Source organism: Mesoplodon densirostris, chromosome 15 (genome assembly GCF_025265405.1).
Source record: "Mesoplodon densirostris isolate mMesDen1 chromosome 15, mMesDen1 primary haplotype, whole genome shotgun sequence".
NCBI classification, from domain to species: domain Eukaryota; kingdom Metazoa; phylum Chordata; class Mammalia; order Artiodactyla; family Ziphiidae; genus Mesoplodon; species Mesoplodon densirostris.
Window position 1 is genome coordinate 37,610,765 of NC_082675.1, and position 27,390 is coordinate 37,638,154.

At 42.7% G+C, this 27,390-nt stretch overlaps 1 protein-coding gene across 1 annotated transcript; it reads right to left on the reverse strand.

Moving 5' to 3' along the window:
* Nucleotides 1–5,891: 5,891 nt before the first annotated feature.
* On the reverse strand, nt 5,892–11,056 carry ADCYAP1 (adenylate cyclase activating polypeptide 1). Its single transcript, XM_060119558.1, is given in 6 exon segments — nt 5,892–6,081; nt 7,172–7,270; nt 7,715–7,846; nt 10,021–10,131; nt 10,440–10,749; nt 10,933–11,056. Coding segments are annotated over 6 exon segments (966 nt in total).
* Nucleotides 11,057–27,390: the final 16,334 nt, after the last annotated feature.

Sequence of the window (27,390 nt, forward strand, 5' to 3'; positions counted from 1 at the left end):
GTCCAGTTCCCAGTCTGTTTCTCAAGAAATCCCTTTTCCTTTATTCTAGGAAAAAGCATGACTTTCCCGAGGCATAAGGTGAATTCCCTCTAATTTGGAAATACAATTCTTCTTTATCAGGATGGAAAAATTAAGGCCTGGTGGCTTGAGTCTGTCGCACCCTTTTGCCTACATAGGAATTTAAAGTTCATTTTATCTTATTGCAGAAACACACCTAATTAATTTGGCATTCTTTTCTATGTAGCTTTTCCTGGAGTAAGATCTAGTTTGATTTACAATGAACACCTAATTAATAAGTTAATTTCACTTCCTACATACACTTTGTAGCTGTCCTATTAGACTAAGGGGGAAATGTCAACGTGAATTCTGCAAGTCCTCTGGTTATTTCCATACCTCAAAAGAGGTATTTATTATGTTCCCAGAAGTGTGTTGGGCATTAACGTGCATTTTGTCATCCACGACTTCCAGGAGGTCATGGAGCTGGGGAAACAAGCCAGGCACTTACAAAACAGTTCAGGAACAGGGCAGAGCAACATGGAATTAAAGATCAGAAGTACTGCTGCAGAGAGTAAGGGCCACCGGAAACAAGTGCAAGGATGGTGGTGGAGGTATCAATATGTTACTCAGAGAGGCTGAGGAAGATCCCTAAAAAAGGAGGGTGTGAGTCAGCCCTTACAGAATATTTAGGTTGGGTTAGGTTGAGAAAGGACATTCCGGCCATGAAGGAATTATGGGAGATGAAAAGGAGCATTCAAGTTTCCGAGACCAATAAGAACTTGTCCTTCTAAAGGAGAAGGATCGTGTTGGGTCCAAAGTATGAGGAACTTTGGACCCTGTGACAGTGGAGGCTACCCCAGAACATCAGAGGGATAAAAAGAAGGAGCTAAAGCTACCTGGTTGAAGGGGAAATGACCAGGGACAGGCTGACCAGTTACAAACCAGCATAGGAAGCCAGCGGTGAGGCCGAAAGAGAAGCAGGCACCTCCCTTCTTCAAAGAAGGGTTCCAAAGAAAGAGAAGAGCTCAGGGGCTTCCCTGGTGACGCAGTGGTTGAGAGTCCGCCTGCTGATGCAGGGGACACGTGTTCGTGCCCCGGTCCGGGAGGATCCCACATGCCGGGGAGCAGCTGGGCCCGTGGGCCATGGCAGCTGAGCCTGCGCATCCGGAGCCTGTGCTCCGCAACGGGAGAGGTCACAACACTGAGAGGCCCGCGTACCGCACAAAAAAAAAAAAGAGAGAGAAGAGCTCAGACTTGATGTTGGTTCTCAGTCTTGTAACAGTGTGAACAGTAGGGTTGAGTGTGAGGTCAGTGGAGCCTCCAAGTAAAATCATCTTGTAAACAGCTGGGGGGACACATTCGAGCCAAATTTGGACATAATGCAATTGCAAGTTGACTTCTGGATCCGCAGTTACTGCCAGCTAGCTGTGCAGGTTCTATTATTTCATTATTCTCTCAGTCATGTGATTGAACTACTTAGACTCTATTTACAGGATCACTCTTCTTCCAGAAGCTCCTCTAACAGAGAGGTCCAACCAGAACGTATAAGTAAAATAATGCTAACTATGGACTTAGTGACCTAAAGAAAATATTACAACTTCCCAAGAACCTAATGTCCATCCTGGGAGAATACAGCTTATTGATGTATTTATTACTGTGTACAGATAGCATAACCTGTTGCTTATTAATATGAAAAAAAATAGTCACAGCACACACATGTGCCTACATATGTTGCCAAATTCTAGATCTAGGCAGTCTCAAACTTTATTGCCCATTAATCTACGGTTTTTATTTAAAATGCAGATTCACTGATTCTGGTGAAGCCCTGAAATCTGCATTATTAACAAGTTCCCCCATGTGATCCTGTTGCAGAAAAATATTCTTTCAAAAAATACTAGCTTAACTCCCACGTGTTAGTTAGGCTTTCTCAACCAATGTGCCTGGTCCGTTTTAGGTGTTCAGTAAATATATACTGTATTGAATCAATGTGTCCCCAGCCCTATCACCAATAGGGCACATCTGATGACTTCTTGGGTACCTAAATATATCAATCTCTCCAAGGAAAAACCATCATTTGAGTTAACCCACATAAGAGAATATAGAAAGTTGCTAAATACAATTAACTTCACTTGAAGTCAGCCAGTCTGGGGCTTATTTCTATTTTCTCAACAAGTCATTAGCCTTCAACCAAATAAATTAGCTTTATTTTTCTTCATTCTTCCACTTACCACACTAGCATACTATATATATACATATATATATACACATATATATATACACATATATATACACATATATATATATATATGTGTATATATATACATTCAGTGACTCCATGGGGGGGCACAGCAGAGGGGGCAGTTTAAAGATGGAGAAGAAAAACTCCTTATCCAATAAAATCCAATGTAAATGTGAATTTTACTGTTCATTGTTTTAGATACACTACAAATGAGACCTCTAGATCATAAGCTCCTCCTTATATGATTCTGGGCCTTAAATACTGAGCTAAGCTCTAAAGATAATTTTTGAATCCTTGCAGATCTTTACTGGTCCTTTAATATTATTGTGATACATTTATTGATTTATTAATTGTATGCATTAATATTTAGGATGAAAATTTGGAAATTTAAATTAAATTGTATGTGACTTATTATAAGTGACTTTTATTACATTTTTTAACCCAGAAATAGCAAGGCTCCAAAATAAACACCACTGAGAAATTTATGGGAATTTCATATGAAGGTTTTGCTTTAAAGTTTGTTAAAATGACTAAAAAAATAATCCACAAATGACTTTTCACATTTTGTCCTGGACTTCAAAGTACATTTTCTTTTAAAGATATTTAATTAACTCTTTGCTTACTCATATCCTTTTTCCTTCTACCCAAAGCATTTTAATCAGAGACAGTTGTTTATAGATCTCTAAACATATTTTTAAACCTCCAAAGTTAAGTCATTTTTATACAGAATTTTTTGGAGACCAATTTAGTGTGCAGAGTTACTTACAAAATAACAATGTTAGATTTCTATTTCAAAGGTGTAACTAATACCCAGTTACTATCTCCCACCACTGGATAGCAACTTTCTGAATACTGAGCAATGTATTTACACACCAGGGGATGGAAATTAATCTAAATTGAGCATCCCATAAAGGTTCCAATATCTTCACCTATTTATGAGCTTAGTATCTTCTTAGGCGCCTCCATCTGAGTAGCTACTTTAAATTTTTAGTCGAATTCAGTAACCCATCAAGCAGATATTAAAGTACAATTTATGAAAATACATGGATGATTAGATAGATATTCCAGACATGAAAAATCTTATGGTTGCTAAAGAAAATATTTTAAGAGATTTTAAAGTAGTTATTTCCTGAATGTCTTTTTTCCCCACACATTAGACCAAGTTGCATTGTTTATAAAAATTTATTCATACAAATTTTACACACTTTATATAACAGTTATCAAAGTCCTAATTATAGATATCATGTGTGTAATAATACTCGGGTAAGATGTTTTTATAATCAGTTGCACATAAAATAAGAGCTTCAAGGCTAACATCTATCTAAATTATCACTATATCATAAATCTGCTCCAGGTTATTAGTAAGGCTCTTGGCATTTCTAAAAAGTATACAAAAGATTAAACTGGGTGATCACTGTAAATGCTTGCAACTAGCCACGGGAACACTAAATTAGACTTCGTAAAGAAAAGTTAACTAGAGCCCTATTTCACCACTAACAGCTGACACAAATACAGAAAACTCTGCCCATTATCCAAGAAACAAATAATTAAGACTAAAATGCAAGCCGATGTGTTGCAGCATTGTAGGGCCACTAAATAGCCATCTGTGATTCGTGGCGATTTAAAAGGCGAAGAAAGGCACTAAAGCTGCAAACTGCATCCCATGTCACATTGCCTGAGGAGACTGCAGAATTAAAGAAAGATTGATTCTGTACACAGGACTCAGGCATAGATCGAATGCCTCTGTGCTTTCACTGTTTGCAATGTGATCTCCTGGCAGCATCCATCCCGCCTGGGAATGCAAATCCAAGTCAGTTTTCTTTGATTTATGACTTCATACTGATCAAATCCATAAAGGAAAAGGAAAGGTCCTTTAAACTTTACAAGCTAATGTTTAATCTTTTCTTTTTTTTTTTTTTTCAAAAGAACTTGGGTCTGAAATTTGGGAGTTTGGCTGTCTGGTTTGCCTGTTGTTGCTTGATCTGGTTGCTGGGTGAAGGTTCTTTTGTTTATTGAGATTACTTGACAGGTTCAAGGAATTGATAAGAAACAGACAAGACATGCTTTCTGTAGCCAAGAAAGAATACAAGGGGACATTCTCAGGGCCTGTTGGAGCTTGCTTACCTCACTCTTGACCACAAATATAAGATAGTACTCATACATATGAAGATGAGGTTTAAATGATTTATCAGTTAGTACAACTGACCAACATGTGAACACTACACATTCTAATATGACAAAGGTTGGTTTTATGAAATAAATTTTACTAAGCAATAAGCCATAATGTAGAAAAATACATTTTACCTACAAACTCAATCAACAAGAAACAAAAGATTCATATTTAGTGCATAATTACTTAGTGGTAACTACACAAAGGTTCCTACACTTTACAATAAGTGCTAGCATCAAACAACAAAAATATTAAGAAGCATTACAAGTTTAAGAGAAGTGAATGAAAAATGGTAAACAGTACTTTAAAAACTGGTGCGAGAGGGTGGGAAAGAAGAGTCTTCAGAAAACCACGAAAGAAAAGGGTGGCTCCTACAGAGCAAGGTTCAAAGGGGAGGATCCTGGCCATTTCACAAGATGAGAAGCATGGACAGCACTGGAGAAAAACACATTGTACTTTGCATCCATTTCCAATACCCAGCGCCCAAAGTCAGGCAGGCAGGGGACTAAGGTGGGACTCGGCTTATGCCCAGCTCCCAGGCCTGAGGCAGCCCCCAGCCAGTCCCTCTCCAGGAGGGTCCTCCTCCTACTGCCTTACGCTCTGCCTTTTCCAATATTCCTACATTTCCTTCACTTTGCTCCAATTGCCCTAACCTTGGAATATTGGGGTCCCTGGAAGTACAGAAAAGGGAGCTTCTTATTCAAGTCTCCCTTCTCTGTACAGTCCAATTCCTCCCCCAGGGAGTGGTATGAATCCTGGGGAGAAGCGCAATTTGGATCCAGCTGTTGTTTTATCAGGAGAATTTCCTTCTGGGATGAGTCCGAAGAGAAACAAATACACATAAAAATAGAATCCAAGAAAGCAGAAGTATTGGAATTGCCACCCAGCGAGGGGGACAGTGGCTAGTTGAGTCCAGCTGGGATTGAAGCAGCCTGCCCCAAAGACTCACTGGGAAAGAGTGCCCTTCAGCAATTCTCCCAAGTCATTACTCAAAATCTCCCTGGAGCAGGGCATCACTGTTTATGTACAGTAGCAAATGGTCGGTATTAATATCTTCAGGCCTGTAGTGGATAAAAATACTATCCTTTTAATTCCAGTTTACAAAAATAGGAGTAATATTCAAAACAATGATTGTCTATTTTTCTATTTATTTTATATAAAAACAAACAGCTCAGGCGAATTTTCAATCCTTGTGCACACTTTGAACTGCTTTCGATTATACTTTTATATATATATTCTTAATATATATTTGTAATATATATATATATCAATATCAATAATTGGTCCACAAAGTATATCTGTGCATTCTCTAGTGCTTTGTAAAAAGAAAAACAATATTATTATCAAAATATTCATTTAATGGCTTTACTTCATACATAAATACATGTTTGGACAGAACACAAGAGCGATGACTGTTCAGTCAGTTGGGAAAATGACTTTTCAGTGTGTCAGGGTTGTATACACAGGGTAGCTGGTAACTCATCGCTACAAATACGCTATTCGCCGTCCTTTGTTTTTAACCCTTTGTTTATACCTTTTCCCTAGGACGGCCGCCAAGTATTTCTTAACAGCCATTTGTTTCCGGTAGCGGCTGTAGCTGTCCGTGAAGATTCCGTCCGAGTGGCGCTTGGAGAGCGGCTCCGAGTCATCGTCCGCGCCGCCGCCCAGGTTCCCACTGCAAGGAAAGAGGTCGGGAAGAGGGTGGCGGGGCGGGAGACACAGGTTGAATAGCTGCGGGAGGCAGACGGGCCCCACCCCAAGCGGGAGTCTTCAGGGAGGGCGCCGGCTCTCAACGCCCACCGCGCCGCGTTGCTCGGCCAGAGAGCTGCCGGAGGGAGGGCTGCGATGGGAACCCTCACTCCTCCCTCCCCATCGACTATCTTGGGGCACTAAGTCCTTACAGAATGGGCCCCAGATGAGGTCCGGGCCAAAGGCAAGCGACTTAAGGCCAACCTCTCTCCAAACGCTGCCCTCTGAAATTTGAGTATCCTTGCTTTTGCGCTCAATCGTCCTGACCGTTCCTGGCACACCCCCACCCGCCCCCACGTACAGAGAAAATAACCGAAGAGCCCTAAATTTCAAGTTGGCTGCCGCCGTGGAGTTTACATCGATCCCGCAATTCCTAGTCAGCCATGAACACTCCTCTCCTGCGCGCTAAATTGAAAAACGTGATAATAATATAAGTCGACAGGCTGTAGGCAATATTATTCATCGCATGAATTATTAATTGCGGAAAATGTAATCTTTTGTCCCATGGGCTTTATTAAAATGTTGCCTTCTGCTGAGAGATGCTCCACGCAAGCCCTGTGCTCTGGGTTTGTCTGGCACGAGCAAAAACTGTTTCCTTAAGTGTCCAAATCTGAGGATTTGTTTGTTTCGAACTGAATTTACAGTGAAAGAAAAATGAGGAAAGAAAGTCATGCTTAGAGGATATCCTAGCCAATCGTCCCACGAAGCTTGAAGGTTTTGAAGGCCTTGGTGGGGGAGGGGGGCTTTTTCTTTTTTTCAATTATTCAAAACGGATCAGATTCCCCGGGTTTCCTGCCTTCTCCCTTCCTCACCCAGTTCCCGAGCTCTGTGGCCAAACTTAAGGCGCGGTATCCGAACCTTAGTCTGCGTCCGGGAGCTGGCCCGGCAGACCCTGCGGCGCAGACGCACCCTCGGCCCCACGTGCACGCACGGACGTAGAAGCTGCGCCGCCCGCCCAGCGCGCGTTGGCACAGATACCCACCCCGGCGCGGGTTAACTCTTTCGCAAACTCTTACCCCACGCCCTTGGCCGTGAGCGTCTGCAGGTATCTCCTGGCGGACAGCTGGTCCAGCACTTTGCGGTAGACCTTGTTAAGGATCCCGTGGGCGAAATCTCTAACAAGGAGGCAAAGTGCGCACCTGGGGTCACCGACTGTCCCCAAGTGGCAGCCCCAGGTCCCCAGCTGGGCATGCACGCCCCCCGGTGCTCCGGGAGGCTGCCGGGGGAAACCCCAGAGGCAAGGCACTCGGGAATGACTTTTGGGATGTTCCCGTGAGTGCCAGGAACCGGAGTTCGTCCTGCCCTCCGGGGACCGCAGGTGTGGGGCCCGGCCGGGGCGCGCACTCACTGCCACTCCTTGGGCCACGGACCTTTCGTCCCCACGCGGCCCTCATGTCCACACAAACCGGCCCGCTACTAACTTTCTCTCGCTCTCGTGGGAACCATCCCGGGAGAGGAGAGGCTTGAGGGCTTTTATGAAAAAGAACCTACTCGATGGGCCACCCCCTGCCCCTTTCTCCCTCCCAGTCCTGGGCCGGCGCGGGGCCGCGCGGTGGTACCTTTCCTCCGCCGGGTAGTAGGGCGCGTAGGCGTCGCGCAGCGCGGAGGCGGGGCTCCCCACGCCGGGTGGATCCGAGTCATAGAAGTCCTGCAGCGGGTTTCCGTCCTCGTCGTACGCCTCGTCCTCCGGCCTGCAGGGGTAGCCGGGGGCACAAGGAGTGGTCAGTACAGGTCCCCCCCCCGGCTCTGCGAGGACCCAAAGATCCCTAGGGGCTCTCACGATTTTCCTTCTTCCTAAAGTCGCCCCTCGGAGAACTGCCTCTTCTTCTAGGATAAGGGTGCGGGTAGAAGTAGGAGAAAACTACACCCAACATAAATTCCCACCCCTCCTCTCGCGGGTGCAGGGTCGCCCTGCCCGGGCCGCGGCCTCAACGGGCACTGGGAAGCCGAGGCGTCTGCGCCGACCTAGCACACTTGGCCACGGAGGAGGACCGCTCCGCTCCCGGCCTGGCGCTTGAGCCTCTGTCCACAAGCAGCGGCGGGCAGAGATGAGAAGGGCTCTAGGAGAGAGACGCTGGCCACGCGAAGACCGGATGGGGGAGGCCGGGAGCCAGAGAGGGTGGATGGCTGGGGAGTCCGGCGGCCAACGCCAGCAGCCACCCCCATCAGCCTCCGAGCCCAGGGGAGTCCTTCCCCGCGCAGATGTAGGTCACGGAGAACCTCCGGCTTCTATTTTGGGCGGGAGAGGATCTGGCAGGAACATGAGTAATAGATGCCCCTAAACTTAGCCTGTTTGGCAGCGGCTCATTCTGTGGCATGTCCGCGCCCTCCGGTACCTCTTGCCGGGAGAAAGTGCCAGGCACACGGGACTTTGAAAATAGCTGGGGGTGAAATAGGGCTTTTAAGTCCAGTAAGTAGATAGTTCGCGCTAATATGTTAGCGGTGGCGGGGCGGCGGGACAGCATCTCAACCCAGAGGCAAAGGGCGAGGGTCAAAGGGTCAACAGGGGACCGAGAGACAACGATCTCGCAGTCGCCCTTACCTACCAACTCAATCCTTGATATAGGACGGGAGAGGTGGGTTAGTATACACAACCCACTCGCTTTCGGCCGCTGGAGAGACTAGGAAAGCGGCCAAGGCAAGTAGCGCGCTTTAGGAGGGGTTAGCCATACTTCGTTACTTCGCTCGCCTTTCCTCCATCCCTGGAGAGGTAGGGGCAAGGCATTGCTGCGCTCGCCCCACACCCAGCCTTTCCTCGGCGACGCGCCTCTCTGCCCTGGCCCGGCTGCTCGGAGTCTCCTGGTCTTTCTGGGCACTTCCACCCCGTACCCCGTGCCCAGATGCTGGAATCCTAATACCGAAGCCAGAGCCCAAATCAATGGTCAGCGACCCCTAAGGAGATCATTCTTGGGCGCGGCTCGGAGGAGCAGCTTTGCAGGCAGAACGCGCGCTCCTCGTCGCCGGGAGCCCGGTGCACAGCGGAGTGCCGATGCTGCGCTGCGCGGCGAGCTTCCACTCTCCCGCTGACAGGCCCGGGACTCTGGGGCTGCGGCGGGGAACCCGGGCAGCGCCGACCGATTAGAAACCAGGAATTAGGGGGGGCGGGGTGGGGAAGCCAGGGTTACTCCTGCCTGGGGTGGGTAGGGCTGCCTTCCCAGTACTGCCTGCCAGCTTGCTTTCTGTTCCTCCTTTGCATCTATTTCATCTATTTCCCCCTCCCTCATCTTTGTTTTCCTTCTCTCAAATAGCTTCTTCTTAACTCTACCCAGCCAACACTCCCTCTCCCCAAGACTCAAAATGTAGTTGGAAAACCTATCACTTGAGAGGAAGCTCTTCCAGTAGAAAGAATTCGAATTGAGGTGAGAAGGAGAGCAGAGGAGAGAGGGAGACCCCGCCCCGATAGTCCCGAACAAGCTGTAACAAAGCAAAGTCCACGGGAGCTTCACTCTCACCCTCCCCCCAAAACTGGCTCCAGGAGCCAAAGTTCTCCTAACTCAAGCTAAGAATAGGGAAAAGAAGTCAACTCAGGGCCCGGCCCTGCCCCCCTCCCGTGGGAGGGGTTGGGGGAGGGGAGGTTTCTCCAGCCCGCCGAAATGCGCTCGGTCCACCCGGGCGCCTCGGCTGCGGCGGGCTGGGGAAGGGGGCCCGAGGCCCAGTGGAGCCTGTCGGGAAGCCTCCCGCTGAGCCACGGCCACTGACCTGCGGCTGGACCCAAGCTGGTGGCGGTGCAGTGGGGGCGCATGGGGAGGTGGTGGTAGCCTGACAGGTCGTAGCCTGACCGAGGAACTGCAGGAGGGCGACCACGAGGAGGTGTCGGGGGAAGGGAAGCCCCGGCCTCAGCTCAGCTTGGGCGGCCAGCACCTACCTGATCCCAGGAAACCGGAGTCCGGCGGCGGCAGGTGAGCAATAGACGCTGCTGTGCATTATTATCCCGTAGACCAGCAGGGCCAGCCTCACTCCGCTACACATGGTCATTCTGCGCAGGACGCGAGAGCACACAGCAGTCAGAACGCCCCTGGCCTTCCACCCTCCGACCCCTAGAAACCCCCTGAACTGAGGGAGGGACGGCGCTCACCTCTGACTCCCAGGATTGAATACGGCTTAATGACAGTCGGCGCGCCCCCGCCCCTTCCTTGTCGCTATAGTTAGAAAATATATGTATATACCCAACGCCCAATAACTCGCCAGATCTGGTACGAAGGCAAGCTAACTCGTACCCTGATGCTGGCGAAAGAATTAGCAGTCAGGTGAGTTGTTTGGTTTGGTAAGATTTTTTCCCCTTACCATTCAACTCTTACCGCTGCCAGGAGAGGGTTTGCTGCCAAGTAGGACGGCGGGCAAAGGGCTTCTCCAAGTTTCTGCGCTGGAGTCACAACCCAAGAGGCATCACCGTCTGGCGTTAGTGTCTGAGCAGAAGCCGCAGCAACGAGCAGGAGCAGCAGGAGGAGCTGAAGGACTTGTTTGCTGAGGCCGGTATTCTGTTCAAAAGTTTGTGGACGCTCCGGACTAGGAGGGAGCGTGACACCGAGAGAAGGGGGCGAGGAGAGAGATGTAGAAGGAAGAAGGAGGGGGCGATGAGTTAAGAGGAGTGGGGGACAAAGTGGCCTTAAGTCCACGGAGAGAAAGAAGTGATAAGGAAAGAGGGAAAGTCTTAGAAGGAGACGAAGGAAAGAGAGAGGGCCGCGGCGCAGCCGGCGTCTGTGGGAGCCGCTCGGTCAGGCAGCTGCGCGAGTCGGCAGCGCCTTCTCTGCTCAGAAGTCCCTCTGTCTGCGTCTGAAGCTGCGGCTTCTTCTGCTGCTGCCGGTGGTTACAGAGGTGACCGGCCCTCTGCTCCTGTTTATATGTGCAGTTAGCAGAAATCTATCCGAACATGGTTTTGGAAGAGACTTCTTTGTCAACATCTGTCTGCCTATGGCCTTTAAGTACAGAATATTTTGTTGCACTGTTGCGCTCCGATTTTTATTCATGGAATGACTTCCTTTTTTTTTTTTTCCAGTCACGTAATGATCGGGTATCAGAAAAAGACGTCAGCATCCTAGTCCCTCAAGGAACATATTAACTATTCTGTGCCGTCCTCTTGGATAAGATCCGGAGTCATCGACTTCTCATAAACACCTTTCACTCATACAGTACAATTTTAAAGAAGTTTAATTGTTTTGATTGTTTTCAATTTTACCCACTTCTCAAGGATGGGTAAAAAATTCATAGAATTTTGAGAATGGTGAAAATCATGTTTTTAACTATGTCCCTCTTATTTCTTTTTGCTTTTTCATCAAGCCCCAGCAATCAGAGCTCTAAGCTCTGGAATTAAGCACCATCAAGCCCTCCCATTAATAAATTTAATTTAGATCTCCTAATTTCTTGCGTATGTTCTTTTAGATAGACAATTAAATATGGAAGTCGTTTTGTTTTTAAAGGGAAGTCTTGGAGGATTTTCAGTAAATCGCTAATGAGTCTGGCTGTCGTTGACAGTCTGGCTCTGAGTAGAATTGATTAGAGTTAAAGCCGCGTCCGGAGCGCGGCCTGTGGAGCTGTCCAGGCTTGGAGTGCTGAACTGTTTGGTCGCAGATGCTGCAAACATTGAGAATTGCCACTAGTTTAATTTTTCACCGGAGCCTCTGAAGATTTGGTAGTGGTGCCCTTAATGTGGCGATTCATCGTCCAAGTCCCCCCGTTGTTCAGATATGTTCCTCCCTTGCAGTGTCCACGAATGCCCTTAATGGTGAGAACTGTCCAACCCCTGCCCCTGCCCTTCTGAGTAAAGAGCATTCTATGTCTCCCCTTAGTCCTAGTTTTGGGATCTCTAGATGACCTATTTGGACACCTTCACACTTTCTGTGGCACTTACTAATTTTAACATTGAAATTGTGAAGTTGTATTTTCCACAAAAACTGAAATTTTAAGAATTTGGGAGTGAGAAATATGTTTTTCCCCTTTATTTACAGCTTGAGTTCTGTTTGGGGAAATACAGACAGACGGGGAAAGCACGAGGATACCCAGTACAAACTCACTTACTGAGGGTTTCTAACAGGAATCCCTTCGTTGGGGATGGCTAAAATTTTTTAACTGAAAATGATGTGGGGAGAGGAAAGCAATAAGGGAAGACCATATCCACCCAGAAGCTTCCAAGTCCCGGGGTTATTTAAGAAGGTCTGTAAATTTCTACTCCAGTAAGAGAACTCGGGTCTATTTCTTTTAAAAAGGAAATAGAGCCATCGATAACCATTAGTGTGCATTTTAATTATTTGGATCTTAAACAAAAATTAGAGGAAATGGCAATTTAGTGGGAGTGTTTCCTGTTACTATGATTTAGATCTAACATTTAGAGAAGCTATATTCTGCATGCTTTTTCTAAGACAAAATTATAATGCTGCTCATTTTCAATGCCTTTCCCGCTCTCTTATTTGAGATTTAATACTTCCTCCAAGGTGACAAAGTTTTGCTTCGTTCTGACCATTCATGGCCAGAAACTGCCACTTCCTCTTAGTTTATTCCTGGGGATGCTCCAGATTGCCTATCTGCAATAAAGATTCAAACCACATCTACATGGGGATGAATCTCTTTGTCTCCACTGCATATGTTCGCTGATTTATGTTGGAGTGTTTACATGCGTGTGTTCCGTGTTCAGCTCTGCCTCTGGAGTAAGCTCGCACACAAAGAGCCGGCGGTGAACACGACCGGATAATCAAGCAGAGACGGCTTTCTTACTAAAGCGCCCGGAGCTATTACCGACTGTGGCCTTCCTGTCTTCCGCCTTGCTTCACGTCAAAGGTGAACCCGATTAAAATCCTACTCTTTCCTCCCACGCGAATTCTGAAATGAGTTAAATCTTTAGAAATATTTGAAAATTTCCAAGACTCCTTGTACCAATTCACTACTCAACTTTAGTAAAGGGAGCCACCATGTGGGGAGTTTGTTGACTTCATGGACTATTAAAGGGGGAAATCCACAAACACCAATACCTTTATGCGGAGCAGGAAGGAATTGCCGGCTCCACACCCCGCCCCCCGCCAAGAATCCGACCTGCGCCTCTGGTTTACAAAAGATGTGCCACTGGACTGTTCTCAGCGTGGGCCCTGTGAGCTCGGACCTCAGGGCCCAGCACGCCAGAATTACCGGCCTCGAGGCCCGAACCTGTTCACTGAAGTGAAAGACTAAGCAGAGAATTTAATTTGAGATTCTTGGCCACTGAACTCCAAAAACAATCAAGCTTCGGAAATCCATGCATTGCTCAGCACAATCCAAAGACCTGCCCAGCCACGACCCACTGCTCCCTGGGGGAATCGAACCCGGAAAAGAGTCGTCCCGCAGAACTTTCGTCCAATTGCAGCGTCTCTGATTAAGCGAGTTTGCCGTGGGCAAAGATGGTATCCTATTGTTGAAAGTTCTGGTCTTGTCCTGAGCCGCTGGGCCGGGAGATGCTGGGAAGGCTGAGGAAGGGGAGGAGCTAGAAGCTGAGGACCCGTCTCGAGAACTTGGGGGGTCTGGGGCTGCACCCCTGTCTCGACAGCCCTCGGCGTGAGCGCAGACCCTTTCTGCTTTCTATTCGATGGAGGGGAATATGGGGCGACCGATGTCTCAATGACCAAAACTACCCCCAAATGCCCTGAGAGTGGTAATTTTCTTCCAACCTCGGGAGCGTTCTAACTCGAGTGTTGACACTGCTTTCAGGGGGCCTTTGTGTCTGGGGGTTTGGGGGAGCAGCGAGGAGGCGCGCATCACACCAGGCTGGAGAGGCCCGGAGCCACCCCGTGCGAGCTGCAAGGGGTCCCGACCAGGGCCGCGCAGGAAACCGCGGCGGCAGATATGGACTTGCTCACTCACTACAAATGCAGACGAGAGAGAAACCTCCAGATGCCCAAGTGTAATTGACTGTGACACAGGGAGAAGAGGGAGGGGACGAAGAAGGGACCCAAGAGTTAGAACTTCCTATTTACAGGTAACGCAGAGGAATTTCAAGTCCTCTTTCCAACAGCCCCGACCCTTACCCCCAACGTTCACCAGACAAAGTAGAAGAATTCCCCGGCAGCAGTTGCTTTCCCGACCATGGAAGCAAAGAATGGCAGGTAACTGGCATCATGTTCAGTCAGAGAAGCTGGTGGTACCACGGAAATCTTCAGAGTGCAAAGCCTCACCTAGGTGCTCTGTGAGGGAGAGGGACAGAAGGCAGGCAGTTTCCCGCTAAGCCGTGACCTACCCAGAAGAGGCTGTTTGGAAATATTGGTTGGAAATGATCAAAGATCCTGAATTTCAAACCTATAATGTTATCAACTCCTTTTTATCCCATTGGTCCTTAAGATACAGAAACAAAACTTTTGGTCTGAAATGGTGGATGCTAGCTACAAGTCAAACTAACACTTCCCTGAATTGTTTTTCCTGGTCACAAATACATCTGTCTCCTTGAAGTTTCAAGCCTTGAACCCTCAAACAACACTCGATTTTAAAGAACTCATTAGCCCTTGAAAAAATGGGGGTTTGTATTCAAACAGGAGGAATATGTCTAGTATATCACTGAGAGTTTGAATTTGCAGATGGCTTCACAACATTAGCAAACACCTGGCATAAACAAGACTCAGTTCCCTAGGGTAAGGAGATTTCCACTACTTTCCTTCTGGCCTAGCTACCCAACCTACACAGTTTCCATGTGTTCATTTTTCCTTTCTTTGACTGTGTAGCTCTCCCCATTGCCCTGTACCACCACCATCCCCATCCCCTACCCCATGGATTTTTTTTTTAACCATATGAAAGGACATGTTTTGCACACAACATCTTCATACATTCCTAGTATAAATAACATTAAGCCAGATTGAGAAAGTCTTATATTTTCATTCTATTCATTTCTAAGTCAATACTTAGGTAGGAACCAGGCTACAGTAAGCTTCCTCAGTGAGCAAGCTCATTGCAAAACATCATCCTCTCATATGAGTGACAAGAGTAAATTGCAACACTGTATTCAATTTCACTCTAAACTTTTTCTCTTCTGACTCTTCCAGAAAATGTGATGACTAATAACTCACTTCATACCGATTATACCTGTAGGGAAACCCAAATGTCCTGTAGTGGAACATCATGACCATCATTTACTGGACTGCCTGCATCATGCCCCTCTGAACTCACAAAGTAGTGAGAAGCTGATGAGCTTACCCAGAATGTGTCATGGTTTCTCTGACCTTCAGAATCTAGTGCTTCACACACTCTGAAAACAATCAGCAAAGGAAGCCTTTCCAAACCACATGAGCAAAAGCATCCCTTTCTAATTCAAGAACAGAACTTCCTGTTCACAGGGCCAACAAATTTTGCCAGTTTTAAGACAAAGCAGACACTCAGGAAGGAAAAACTAGGATTGAACCTTTGCTGAAGGTTTGGGTGATTTCAACTGTCTCATATATGTGGCTCTTCTAAGGCCTGGTTCTGAGCATTAGCTTACTGGTGATGGGGTTCAGGGCAGGCTGCCCCAAAAATACCACTTTGGCATATTGATTATTTTGAAACAGCTGGTTCAAGGAAAACACTAACCCTCCTTTGTCCCCCTAAAAGCAGGAAATAAATCTCCCATGTGAAAGTACCTTCCCTGTCCCAGGAGGTAGAAGGGGCGTCCTTATAACCAGAGACAGAAAATTTAGGGCCAAGAAGGGTATTATAAACAAACCTTGTTACTTCTACACTAATTTACTACCCCAAGTCCGAACTTCTTTGTCTTGTCAATTCCTCACAAGTTTATTTTTTTCCTTGTCCAGAAGGTATAAAAGCTGCCTGCTTTGGTCTCTTCTTGTAGTATCATATTTCTATGGGCTTCCATACACACGAATTAAATTTGAGTTTTTTGTTGCTGTTGTTGTTAATCTGTCTTATGTCAATTTAATTAGTAGGCCAACCAAAGAACCTAGAAGGGAAGAGAAGGATTTTCCTCCCCTACCCTAAGTTCCAAAAATATATACTCCATACTTCACTGTGCAGCATCTGCCAGATTCTCCAGAGATTTCCAGAACATGTCCTCTTAAAAGCCAAGGAGAAGGAAGTCCTCTCTCTACTTAAGTCTAAATTTTCTGCTCATGTAAGTCTTAAATGTAGGAAGAAAAGCTTGAAGAGGATACAGGAAACCCAATATCTTAAATGAGTTTTTGTGACAGCCTCTAAAAATGTTGGAAGGAAGATCTGTGTGCAACATAAAACAAGGCTTTTATGCATAAATCAAAACAGGATGTTGCTCTATGAGTTCATAGCATCCCAAACCTCTGTCCTTTGGGTTCAAACTCAGCCTTATCTATCTGTGAATATAGGTCTGTTTGTAATAATTTTGGAGCCTTTGTTTTTCATTATCCTTATTACTAACACTTTGTGTTAATAATATTATCTCTACAAATATTTTTTAATTAATTCTTCTCTCCACCCAAATATACAGAGGCATGATTTAATTTTTTAAGAAACTATCATCTGCTTGAAATACAATTATATTAGCCATGAGTTTACTATTTGAAAGCTTCAATTATTATTTCTTTAAATTCTTTTAAGTCCTTCCTTCCAATGGGGCTGCATAATTTTGCTACTCACCAGTCAATAATAGCAATAACAACAGCAAAAATAATTATCTATTGAACACTTACTATGATAAATGCTTGATTAGAGTTATTTCCTTTACCCTCAAACAATCTTCTTTCTAGATACTACTATTATTCCATTTTACAGATGAGAAACTAAAACTCAAAGTGCTTAGGTAACTTACCCAAAGTCACACAGCTGCTACATTGTAAAGCAGAGACTCAAATTCAAGTCTCAGTGACTTCAGGCAGTCTTAATGACAGTAGTATATTATACTAGTTTACATATTTATTTGTTCCAGAGTTGTTATAAATACAAATTACTAATTTAATATGAGATTTAATCCATGATTTGACTCAGCTGAGAAGAAAATGTTTCTTTTCTTATTAACTTTTAAATTAAAAATTATGTTTAATGTAATTGGAATCCAATGCTATTAACACAACAGAAACTGGTTTAGTTAGACTACAAATATATCACATACTTATGGGCTTTGCTTTAGAAAATAGTATGTGTCTAAAAATATGTGCATTAATGGTGCACATATTCTGACTTATGTTATCAAATTGTTGAAAAGGTTAAAAATATTGCCATTCTGAGTCATTATTTAAAGTGATTTCATACCTAAGAGTGTAGCAGAAGTTTCAGTGATGTGTTTAAGTAAAAAAAACATTATCTTGTAAGATGACCATTTAATACCCAGTATATCATCATCATATCTTATTAAATCATTGTGTAATTTAATACCACAGAAATCATATGATTGCCAATGAGTCAAGACTTTTGTGAGTCAAATGAGGTGATGTATATAAAAATGTTCTACAAACAATAAATCCTAGGCCAGTATAAGAGAAGGGTAATTACATTTACTGGGGTCATTCTTTGACAGCAGTGACTTGCTCTGTATTAGCAATGTCCCATTTAATCCTCTTATTGCCCTGGGAAGTAGATTTGGTAGTTTTATTCCTTTTTTTACTAATGGATAAACTGAGACTCTTAAAGGTGAACTAACTTGACCAAAGCACACAGCTAACAAATGACAAAGTGAGGTTTCCAACCCAGTACTGCCTGTTTCCAAAGTTACTGTACTTTCTCCTACCATTTGGTCTCCTTGTTATTACTGTATAATTACCATTATTATTATTAAAGGGGAAAGAAGCATCAACTTTCATAAAAGCACACGATTATTTAACAAAACATGAGTTTTAAAGCAGTAGTTAGAACAATTCTTCTTGCTTTTTCTTGACATTTTAAAATAAATGAAGTTATGTGTAAGTATCATTTTAAAGACATTTTAAAGATGTAAGTAATGAATAAGGTTGCACTCACAGGTATTAAAAAATGTGATAAAGTTGCAGTAATTAAAACAGTGTGGTGCTGATGAAATAATATATCAGAGGAATAAATATCAAGTATATAAATATGAAGAAATAAATACTACTATGTAATTTCCAAGGGAAAGAATAGAATACTGGAACAACTAATTATCCATTTGGAAAAAAAAATTAGATCGCTACTCATGTCCTACAAAAACATCAAACATGTTCAAGTGGATTAAAATTTTAAATGTAAGAAATCTCAAAAATACTAGAAAAAGATATAGAAATACTTTTAGAATTGGAAAGAAAATTGTACAGCTGGCAATTTAAAAGAAACCAAAAAGTAAGAGATTGATAAATCGACTAAAATTTTTTTTAATTTCTCTGTATTAAAATAAAGTCCACAAATAAAGTTAAATAGTTAAACAGGAAAACTTGGGAAAACTTTGCCATTGCTTATGAAAAATAAACATGAAAATTTGAATTCAGATTTTTGAAGTACAAAGAACACTAATAGATCCATAAAGAAAAGACAATCATACCTAAATGCAAAGTTGGTGAAGGACATAAAGAGGCAATTCATAAAATTAGAAACATGAGTGGCCAATAAATTTGCACAAAATCTTTATTTTTCCAATTGGATAGTCAGTTGTCCTAGTATCCTACTCTTTGCATTAGAAATTACATAATAGTGTTTATTTCCTTATAATTACATCTTTTATATTTATTCCTTTGATCTATTCTATGTAGCATAAATGGTCATACAAATGCAAATTAAAGTGTTGGTTTTTTAATTTACCAAATTAGAATGATATTTTTATATTCTACCATGTTGTATTATCAAATATGCCAGGAAATATGTGTTCTCAAGCACTATTGGCAGGAGTGTAAACTGATCCATCTTTTCCAGAGAGCAGTTTGTCAATTATGCATAAATTTGACCCACTTATTTTACTTCTATGAATTTATGCTGAGAAAATAAGCATAAGTCTATCAAAAGATTAATACAACCCTAATCACAACACCATTGATTATAATAAGAAACATTTGAAAACAACCATAAAATGTCCCATAGTAGGGGATTGATTAATTTTTTTTAGTATATCCCTACAATGGAACTTTATTTCCACTACAGAATGATGAAAGGAAATGACAGTGTAGAAAAATCTTTAATGACATGAGGAGATGCTTATAACATGTTGTTAAAAAGAGACAGAGAACAAATTATAAACCCACATGTACAATACCAGCTTTGTAAAAGCAAAATGTTTATACATGTGCCTCTGGAAGGAATATACCAAAACATTAACAAAGTTCATTGACAGTGTTGGAATTATGAAGGGGATCATGGATTCTTTTTATTTTCTTTTAATGCTTATGTGGCCAAGACTGAATCAGGAAGAAATAGAAAATATGAACAGACCAATCACAAGCACTGAAATTGAAACTGTGATTAAAAATCTTCCAACAAACAAAAGCCCAGGACCAGATGGCTTCACAGGCGAATTCTATCAAGCATTTAGAGAAGAGCTAACACCTATCCTTCTCAAACTCTTCCAAAATATAGCAGAGGGAGGAACACTCCCAAACTCATTCTACGAGGCCACCATCACCTTGATACCAAAACCAGACAAGGATGTCACAAAGAAAGAAAACTACAGGCCAATATCACTGATGAACATAGATGCAAAAATCCTCAACAAAATACTAGCAAACAGAATCCAACAGCACATTAAAAGGATCATACACCATGATCAAGTGGGGTTTATTCCAGGAATGCAAGGATTCTTCAATATACGCAAATCAATCAATGTGATACACCATATTAACAAACTGAAGGAGAAAAACCATATGATCATCTCAATAGATGCAGAGAAAGCTTTTGACAAAATTCAACACCCATTTATGATAAAAACCCTGCAGAAAGTAGGCATAGAGGGAACTTTCCTCAACATAATAAAGGCCATATATGACAAACCCACAGCCAGCATCGTCCTCAATGGTGAAAAACTGAAACCATTTCCACTAAGATCAGGAACAAGACAAGGTTGCCCACTCTCACCACTCTTATTCAACATAGTTTTGGAAGTTTTAGCCACAGCAATCAGAGAAGAAAAGGAAATAAAAGGAATCCAAATGGGAAAAGAAGAAGTAAAGCTGTCACTGTTTGCAGATGACATGATACTATACATAGAGAATCCTAAAGATGCTACCAGAAAACTACTAGAGCTAATCAATGAATTTGGTAAAGTTGCAGGATACAAAATTAATGCACAGAAATCTCTGGCATTCCTATATACTAATGATGAAAAATCTGAAAGTGAAATCAAGGAAACACTCCCATTTACCATTGCAACAAAAAGAATAAAATATCTAGGAATAAACCTACCTAAGGAGACAAAAGACCTGTATGCAGAAAATTATAAGACACTGATGAAAGAAATTAAAGATGATACAAATAGATGGAGAGATGTACCATGTTCTTGGATTGGAAGAATCAACATTGTGAAAATGACTATACTACCCAAAGCAATCTACAGATTCAATGCAATACCTATCAAATTACCAATGGCATTTTTCACAGAACTAGAACAAAAAATTTCACAATTTGTATGGAAACACAAAAGACCCCGAATAGCCAAAGCAATCTTGAGAACGAAAAACGGAGCTGGAGGAATCAGGCTCCCTGACTTCAGACTATACTACAAAGCTACAGTAATCAAGACAGTATGGTACTGGCACAAAAACAGAAAGATAGATCAATGGAACAGGATAGAAAGCCCAGAGATAAACCCACGGACATATGGTTACCTTATCTTTGATAAAGGAGGCAGGAATGTACAGTGGAGAAAGGACAGTCTCTTCAATAAGTGGTGCTGGGAAAACTGGACAGGGACATGTAAAAGTATGAGATTAGATCACTCCCTAACACCATACACAAAAATTAGCTCAAAATGGATCAAAGACCTAAATGTAAGGCCAGACACTATCAAACTCCTAGAGGAAAACATAGGCAGAACACTCTATGACATAAATCACAGCAAGATCCTTTTTGACCCACCTCCTAGAGAAATGGAAATAAAGACAAAAATAAACACATGGGACCTAATGAAACTTCAAAGCTTTTGCACAGCAAAGGAAACCATAAACAAGACGAAAAGACAACCCTCAGAATGGGAGAAAATATTTGCAAATGAAGTAACTGACAAAGGATTAATCTCCAAAATTTATAAGCAGCTCATGCAGCTCAATAGCAAAAAAACAAACAACCCAATCCAAAAATGGGCAGAAGACCTAAATAGACATTTCTCCACAAAAGATATACAGACAGCCAACAAACACATGAAAGGATGCTCAACATCTTTACTCATTAGAGAAATGCAAATCAAAACTACAATGAGATATCATCTCACACCAGTCAGAATGGCCATCATCAAAAAATCTAGAAACAATAAATGCTGGAGAGGGTGTGGAAAAAAGGGAACACTCTTGCACTGCTGGTGGGAATGTGAATTGGTACAGCCACTATGGAGAACGGTATGGAGGTTCCTTAAAAAACTACAAATAGAACTACCATATGACCCAGCAATCCCACTACTGGGCATATACCCTGAGAAATCCATAATTCAAAAAGAGACATGTACCAAAATGTTCATAGCAGCCCTATTTACAATAGCCCGGAGATGGAAACAACCTAAGTGTCCATCATCGGATGAATGGATAAAGAAGATGTGGCACATATATACAATGGAATATTACTCAGCCATAAAAAGAAATGAAATTGAGCTATTTGTAATGAGGTGGATGGACCTAGAGTCTGTCATACAGAGTGAAGTAAGTCAGAAAGAGAAAGACAAATACTGTATGCTGACACATATATATGGAATTTAAGAAAAAAATGTCATCAAGAACATAGGGGTAAGACAGGAATAAAGACACAGACCTACTAGAGCATGGACTTGAGGATATGGGGAGGGGGAAGGGTAAGCTGTGACAAAGTGAAAGAGCGGCATGGACATATATACACTACCAAACGTAAGGTAGATAGCTAGTGGGAAGCAGCCGCATAGCACAGGGAGATCAGCTCGGTTCTTTGTGACCGCCTGGAGGGGTGGGATAGGGAGGGTGGGAGGGAGACGCAAAAGGGAGGGGATATGGGAACATATGTATATGTATAACTGATTAAATTTGTAAAATAAAAAAAAAATTAAAAATTAATGCTTATGTGTTTTTTCCTAAAGTTTTTTTTAATGAACATGTATTTTATAATAAGAAAAATAAGTATGAGGTTTATTTTTAAATATAATTCATGGCTTTTCTTTATTACTTTTCCAATAAATGTGTACTTCCTCTGTTGAAATTTTTTTGTCTTATAATGAGCTAAGCATCTATTTGATTCTTCTCATCATGTAGGTCTGATCTGTGACCTCCACTTGGAAGGAAAGCTGAAGGCAAATCAGAAAGGAAAAAGAACAGAACCAAGTCAACACATTAAGGGAGATAGCATAGCAAAGGCAGGTACGGGAAGAAACATAGCAGAGGGGAGAGCCAAGCAATACGGTCATCAACAGTAGCTGTGTCTAGAGTATGTATCGAATCCTCTCATTATTGATAAGATTAATTGAATGTGTTAAATTTGTACTGAATGAGGTTGACTGTATCTTGGAAGAATAGTTTATCATACATTATTCAGAGGTGGATCATCTAACTTGTGTTTTGTTCAGAATTTGGCTCCTTTATGATCCAAGTTTATTGTCCGCCCCCCCGCCATGGTTTGTGGGACCAAGTAGGTCTAGACATCTGATTAGTGTCTCCTGACCTCTCCTTCATAAAATACATCCTTTCCATGCCAGGCTTCAGGGATAGATGTTATCAGGGCTGAACAATATCTAGCAAGCAGGCTTGGTGAAGTGCTATGTTTGAGGCATTAGTTAGAATTTTCAAAAGGCAGTGTTATGAATTGAACTGTGTCCTCTAAAAATGTATGTTGAAGTCCTAATCTCCCAGCACCTCGGAATGTAATCTTATTTGAATATAGGGTCTTTGCAGATGTCGTCAATTTAAAATGAGGTCATTAGGGTGTGCCCTAATCCAATATAACCGGGGTCCCTTGTAATATGGGGAAATTTGGACAGAGACACACATATGTGCAAAGGGAAGATTAGGTGAAGAGACATGGGGATAATGCCAAGTGAAGGTGAGCATGATACTGTCACAAGCCAAGGAATGTCTGGGGCTTCCAGAAGCTGGAAGAGGCAAGGAAGGTTCCTTCCCCAACAGGTTTCAGCGGGAAGATGGCCCTGCCAACACCCTGACTTGGACTTCTAACCCCTGGAACTGTGAGACAATAAATTTCTGTGGTTCTGAGCCACCCAGTTTGTGATACTTTGTTACAGCAGCCTAAGAAACTAATACAGGTGGTATAATGCCCCTCTCCAAAACAAGGTGCAAGTAATTCCCAGGGGATTCTGGGAAATACTGAGAAGGACTCTGATGCACGACTGTAAAACTAATCATAGAGACTTGGGGATCTGCTCCTGCCTGCAAGTGCAGGCAACACCTCTATCTGTTTTATATATATACCCTCACCTTCAACTTCCATTTTGCTATCATTTTTCAGCTTTAAATTGGGATAAAAGTCTGCTCCCCCTCACAGGACTTCTGCACAGAACTAATAACTTGTTGGGAAGCACTCTGAAAAGAAAGGGAGTACATAAATACAACAGAACCAGGTAAAGTGACAACCCTAATAAACATGCTGAACAGAAGTGGCTACAAGGCCTTATAGTTTAAGGCAATTGTTAACTGGGCCTAATGCTTTTTAAATGGCTTGCAATCTCACGATGCTTCACTAGGGTGTTAAAACAAGGAGCTACATGGGAATTCCTTGGTGGTCCAGTGGTTAGGACTCCACACTTTCACTGCTGAGGGCGTGGGTTCTTTTCTTTTTTTTTAGTTTTATTGAAATATAGTTGATTTGCAATGTTGTGTTAATTTCTGCTGTACAGCAAAGTGACTCAGTTGTACATATATATACATTCTTTTTCATATGGTTTATCACAAGATACTGAATATAGTTTCCTGTGCTATACAGTAGGACCTTGTTGTTTATCCATCCTATATATAATAGTTTGCATCTACTAATCCCAAACTCTCAATCCTTCCCTCTCCCATCCCCTTCCCCTTGGCAACCACAAGTCTGTCTCTATGTCTGTGAGTCTATTTCTGTTTCATAGGTACGTTCATTTGTGTTGTGAGGGCACGGGTTCAATCCCTGGTCGGGGAACTGAGATCCCACAAGCTGTGCGGTGTGGTCAAAAAAAACAAAACAAGGAGCTACTGGGCCAGCTCAATGCATGGTGTGCAGACAGACTGGTCTGGGTAAAGCTGTCTGTGTGGTTTACGTGCACTAGGGCAACAGTGTGTGATGGCCATTCCCTGAAGTTTCACACAACAGACACCTCGTAAATAAGGCCGTCCCAGGAAGGCAAATGTTTTGCTAAATTAATAAAATCTCTTTATGAAAACTGCACGACTCAGAGTAACAGCCAGAGAACAAAAGAAGGAGGCCACAGGACCTTTCATATGGAGCACCTAAGTACCTTGAGACACGTGGGTCCTGGATTCAGAGAAAGACACCCTACAAAGTCAGCTCCACTCTTCAGAGGCACGACCACTCATATTTCCTCTCCAAATACTTCTGCTATAGGGATACAGACATATTTTAGAGCCAGAAAGATTTTACTTGTTCTCTTTCACTGTAGCCTAATACTGTGCAAGCTTTTATATTTAGCAGCAAGCCACACCAAAACGTGAAGCAAACATCCCAACTCTTGAGCTAAAGGAACCCAAAATTACATAAAAAGTTAAACATAGTAATACTATGTATAGCTGTACATAAGACGACAGAGCCCTGGGGTCCACAGTGTAGCACTACGCAAGCAGCCACAGTCAACAGACATCTACCACGTCTACTGAAGCCAAATCAAGATAAAAATATCAGCAAGTTTTTGTCAGTTAACAGCAACATGTGTTGGAGAGGCTAAAAAAGAAGCATGAGGCATGTAAACTCTCTGCCGTCATGAGGTTTACAATCAAAATAACTGGAATCAAAATGCACTTCTGTTAAGTTGTCTATTGAGTTTCCACTATGAGCTGAATGTTTGTGTCCCCTCAAAGCTCATATATTGAAACCCTAATCCCCCATGTGATGGTATTTGAAGGTGAGGCCTTTGGGAAGTAATTAGGTCATGAGCATAGAGCCCTCATGAATGGGATTAGTGCCCTCATAAGGAGAAACACAGAAGAGATCATCCCTTGCTCTCCCTTGCTCTGTGTGAGGACACAGCAAGCAGGAATCCATCTGCAAACTAGGAAGAGAGCCCTCACCAGACATTGAATCAGCCAGCACCTTGATCTTGGACTCCCCAGCCTTCAGAATTCTGAGAAATAAATGTCTGATGTTTAAGTCATACAGTTGACAGTATTCCCTTACTGCAGCCTGAGCTAAGACAGTTCCTTAAGTCGGATCCCCTCTACTCCTCCACTGCTGCTTTCATTCAGAAAACATTGGTGGGTGCATACAACTGACAAAAATGTTTTTTTTTGAACTCTCCAACAAATATCTCAGTTAAAGAAGATGAGTGCAGCAGGTTAGTCATTGCCACTCACAAGGATAACTGCTGTGCTGTTACCTAAGACAGCAAGCATGAATGCGAGCTATGTCAGCTTTGCAAACTGCTTTTTTTAAATTGGATTATAGTTGATTTAAAATGTGTTAGTTTCAGGTGTACAACAAAGTAATTCAGTTATACATATACATATGAAACTGCTTTTAAAAATCACTATGCTGGACTTCCCTGGTGGCACAGTGGTTAAGAATCTGCCTGCCAATGCAGCAGACACGAGTTCAATCCCTGGTCCAGGAAGGTCCCACATGCCACGGAGCAACTAAACCCGTGCGCCACAACTACTGAGCCTGCGCTCTAGAGCCTGCAAGCCACAACTACTGAAGCCTGCGCGGCTAGAGTCCGTGCTCCACAACAAGAGAAGCCACTGCAATGAAAAGCCCACAGGCAGCAACGAAGACCCAACACAGCCAAAAATAAATAAAATTTTAAAAAATAATAAAAATCACTGTGCTTACCTTAAAAATAAAAAAGTAGGAGGATAATGTTGAGAACCATTGGTCTAATGCATTGGTTTCATATCAATTAGTCCTGACAAAGTGCAGAGAAGTCTGTAGGGAGAGTTTAAACTCCGTTTTGTTTTAAGTCATGGTATGTGTAGCCTCGATCCCAAAGTCATTTGAATAAAGAGTTGTTTTTAGCTGATGGTTTTGAAGTTCCAGAAATGGGTGTATCTGAATGGATGTGAAGTGTTTACAGTAGTTTAGTTTACCCTGTGCTTGAGAATCTTAGCCCAAGAGATTCTAATTCTTATCATATTCACCACAGCTAATCAATGGCAGTGTCCCCATGTGATCTAAACCAAAATGGTTTTAAAGAGTGTTAGAATGTTCTTTTAAAATGGGAAAGTTATCTATTACTGTTGGAGAGATTTTTGCATTTTCACGTTTCTGCTATTCTAATTAAATGGCATTGTGTGAAAGAAAAAAATCACTATGCTTACAAAGACTGTACTTGGCCTACAGAATTTATGTTCTCATAACAGATTTTATCTAGGCTATTCTGTCTTCCTATCCCACAATAAAGTTAACAAAAAAGATACCTCTTTCTGTTACAAGTATCATATAACACACACACACACACACACACACACACACACACACACACATACTCCTCATTTACATTGCTCTCATATCACACAGCAGATTCTGCCCAGATGAACAATTAAATTAGAATACATAGAAGAGGCAGCAATTAAAAGTCACTATACTTGCAACTTGATTTCTTTTAGATTTGCCCCAAGATTCTGTGAGGCATGAACACATATCCTAAAGAAAACTTTTCTGCCTGCTATTTCCATGCTTTCATTAGCTTTTTTTGTTTGTTTGTTTTTTGTTTTGTTTTGACCTTTTCTTTTAATTTTTTCTTTTTTATTGTGGTATAGTTGATGTACTCAATGGCTTTTTAAAAAAAATATTTATCTATTTATTTTTTTGTGCCATGTCTTAGTTGCAGCTTGCTGGCTCCTTAGTTGTGGCTCGCCAGCTCCTCAGTTGCAGCACGTGGGCTCCTTAGTTGTGGCATGCAAACTCTTAGTTGCAGCATGCATGTGGGATCTAGTTCCCTGACCAGGGATCGAACCCGGGCCCCCCACATTGGGAGCGTGCAGTCTTATCTACTGCGCCACCAGGGAAGTCCCTCAATGGCTTTTATGAAAGTCACATCACTCTGACATAAAAACATGCAAGA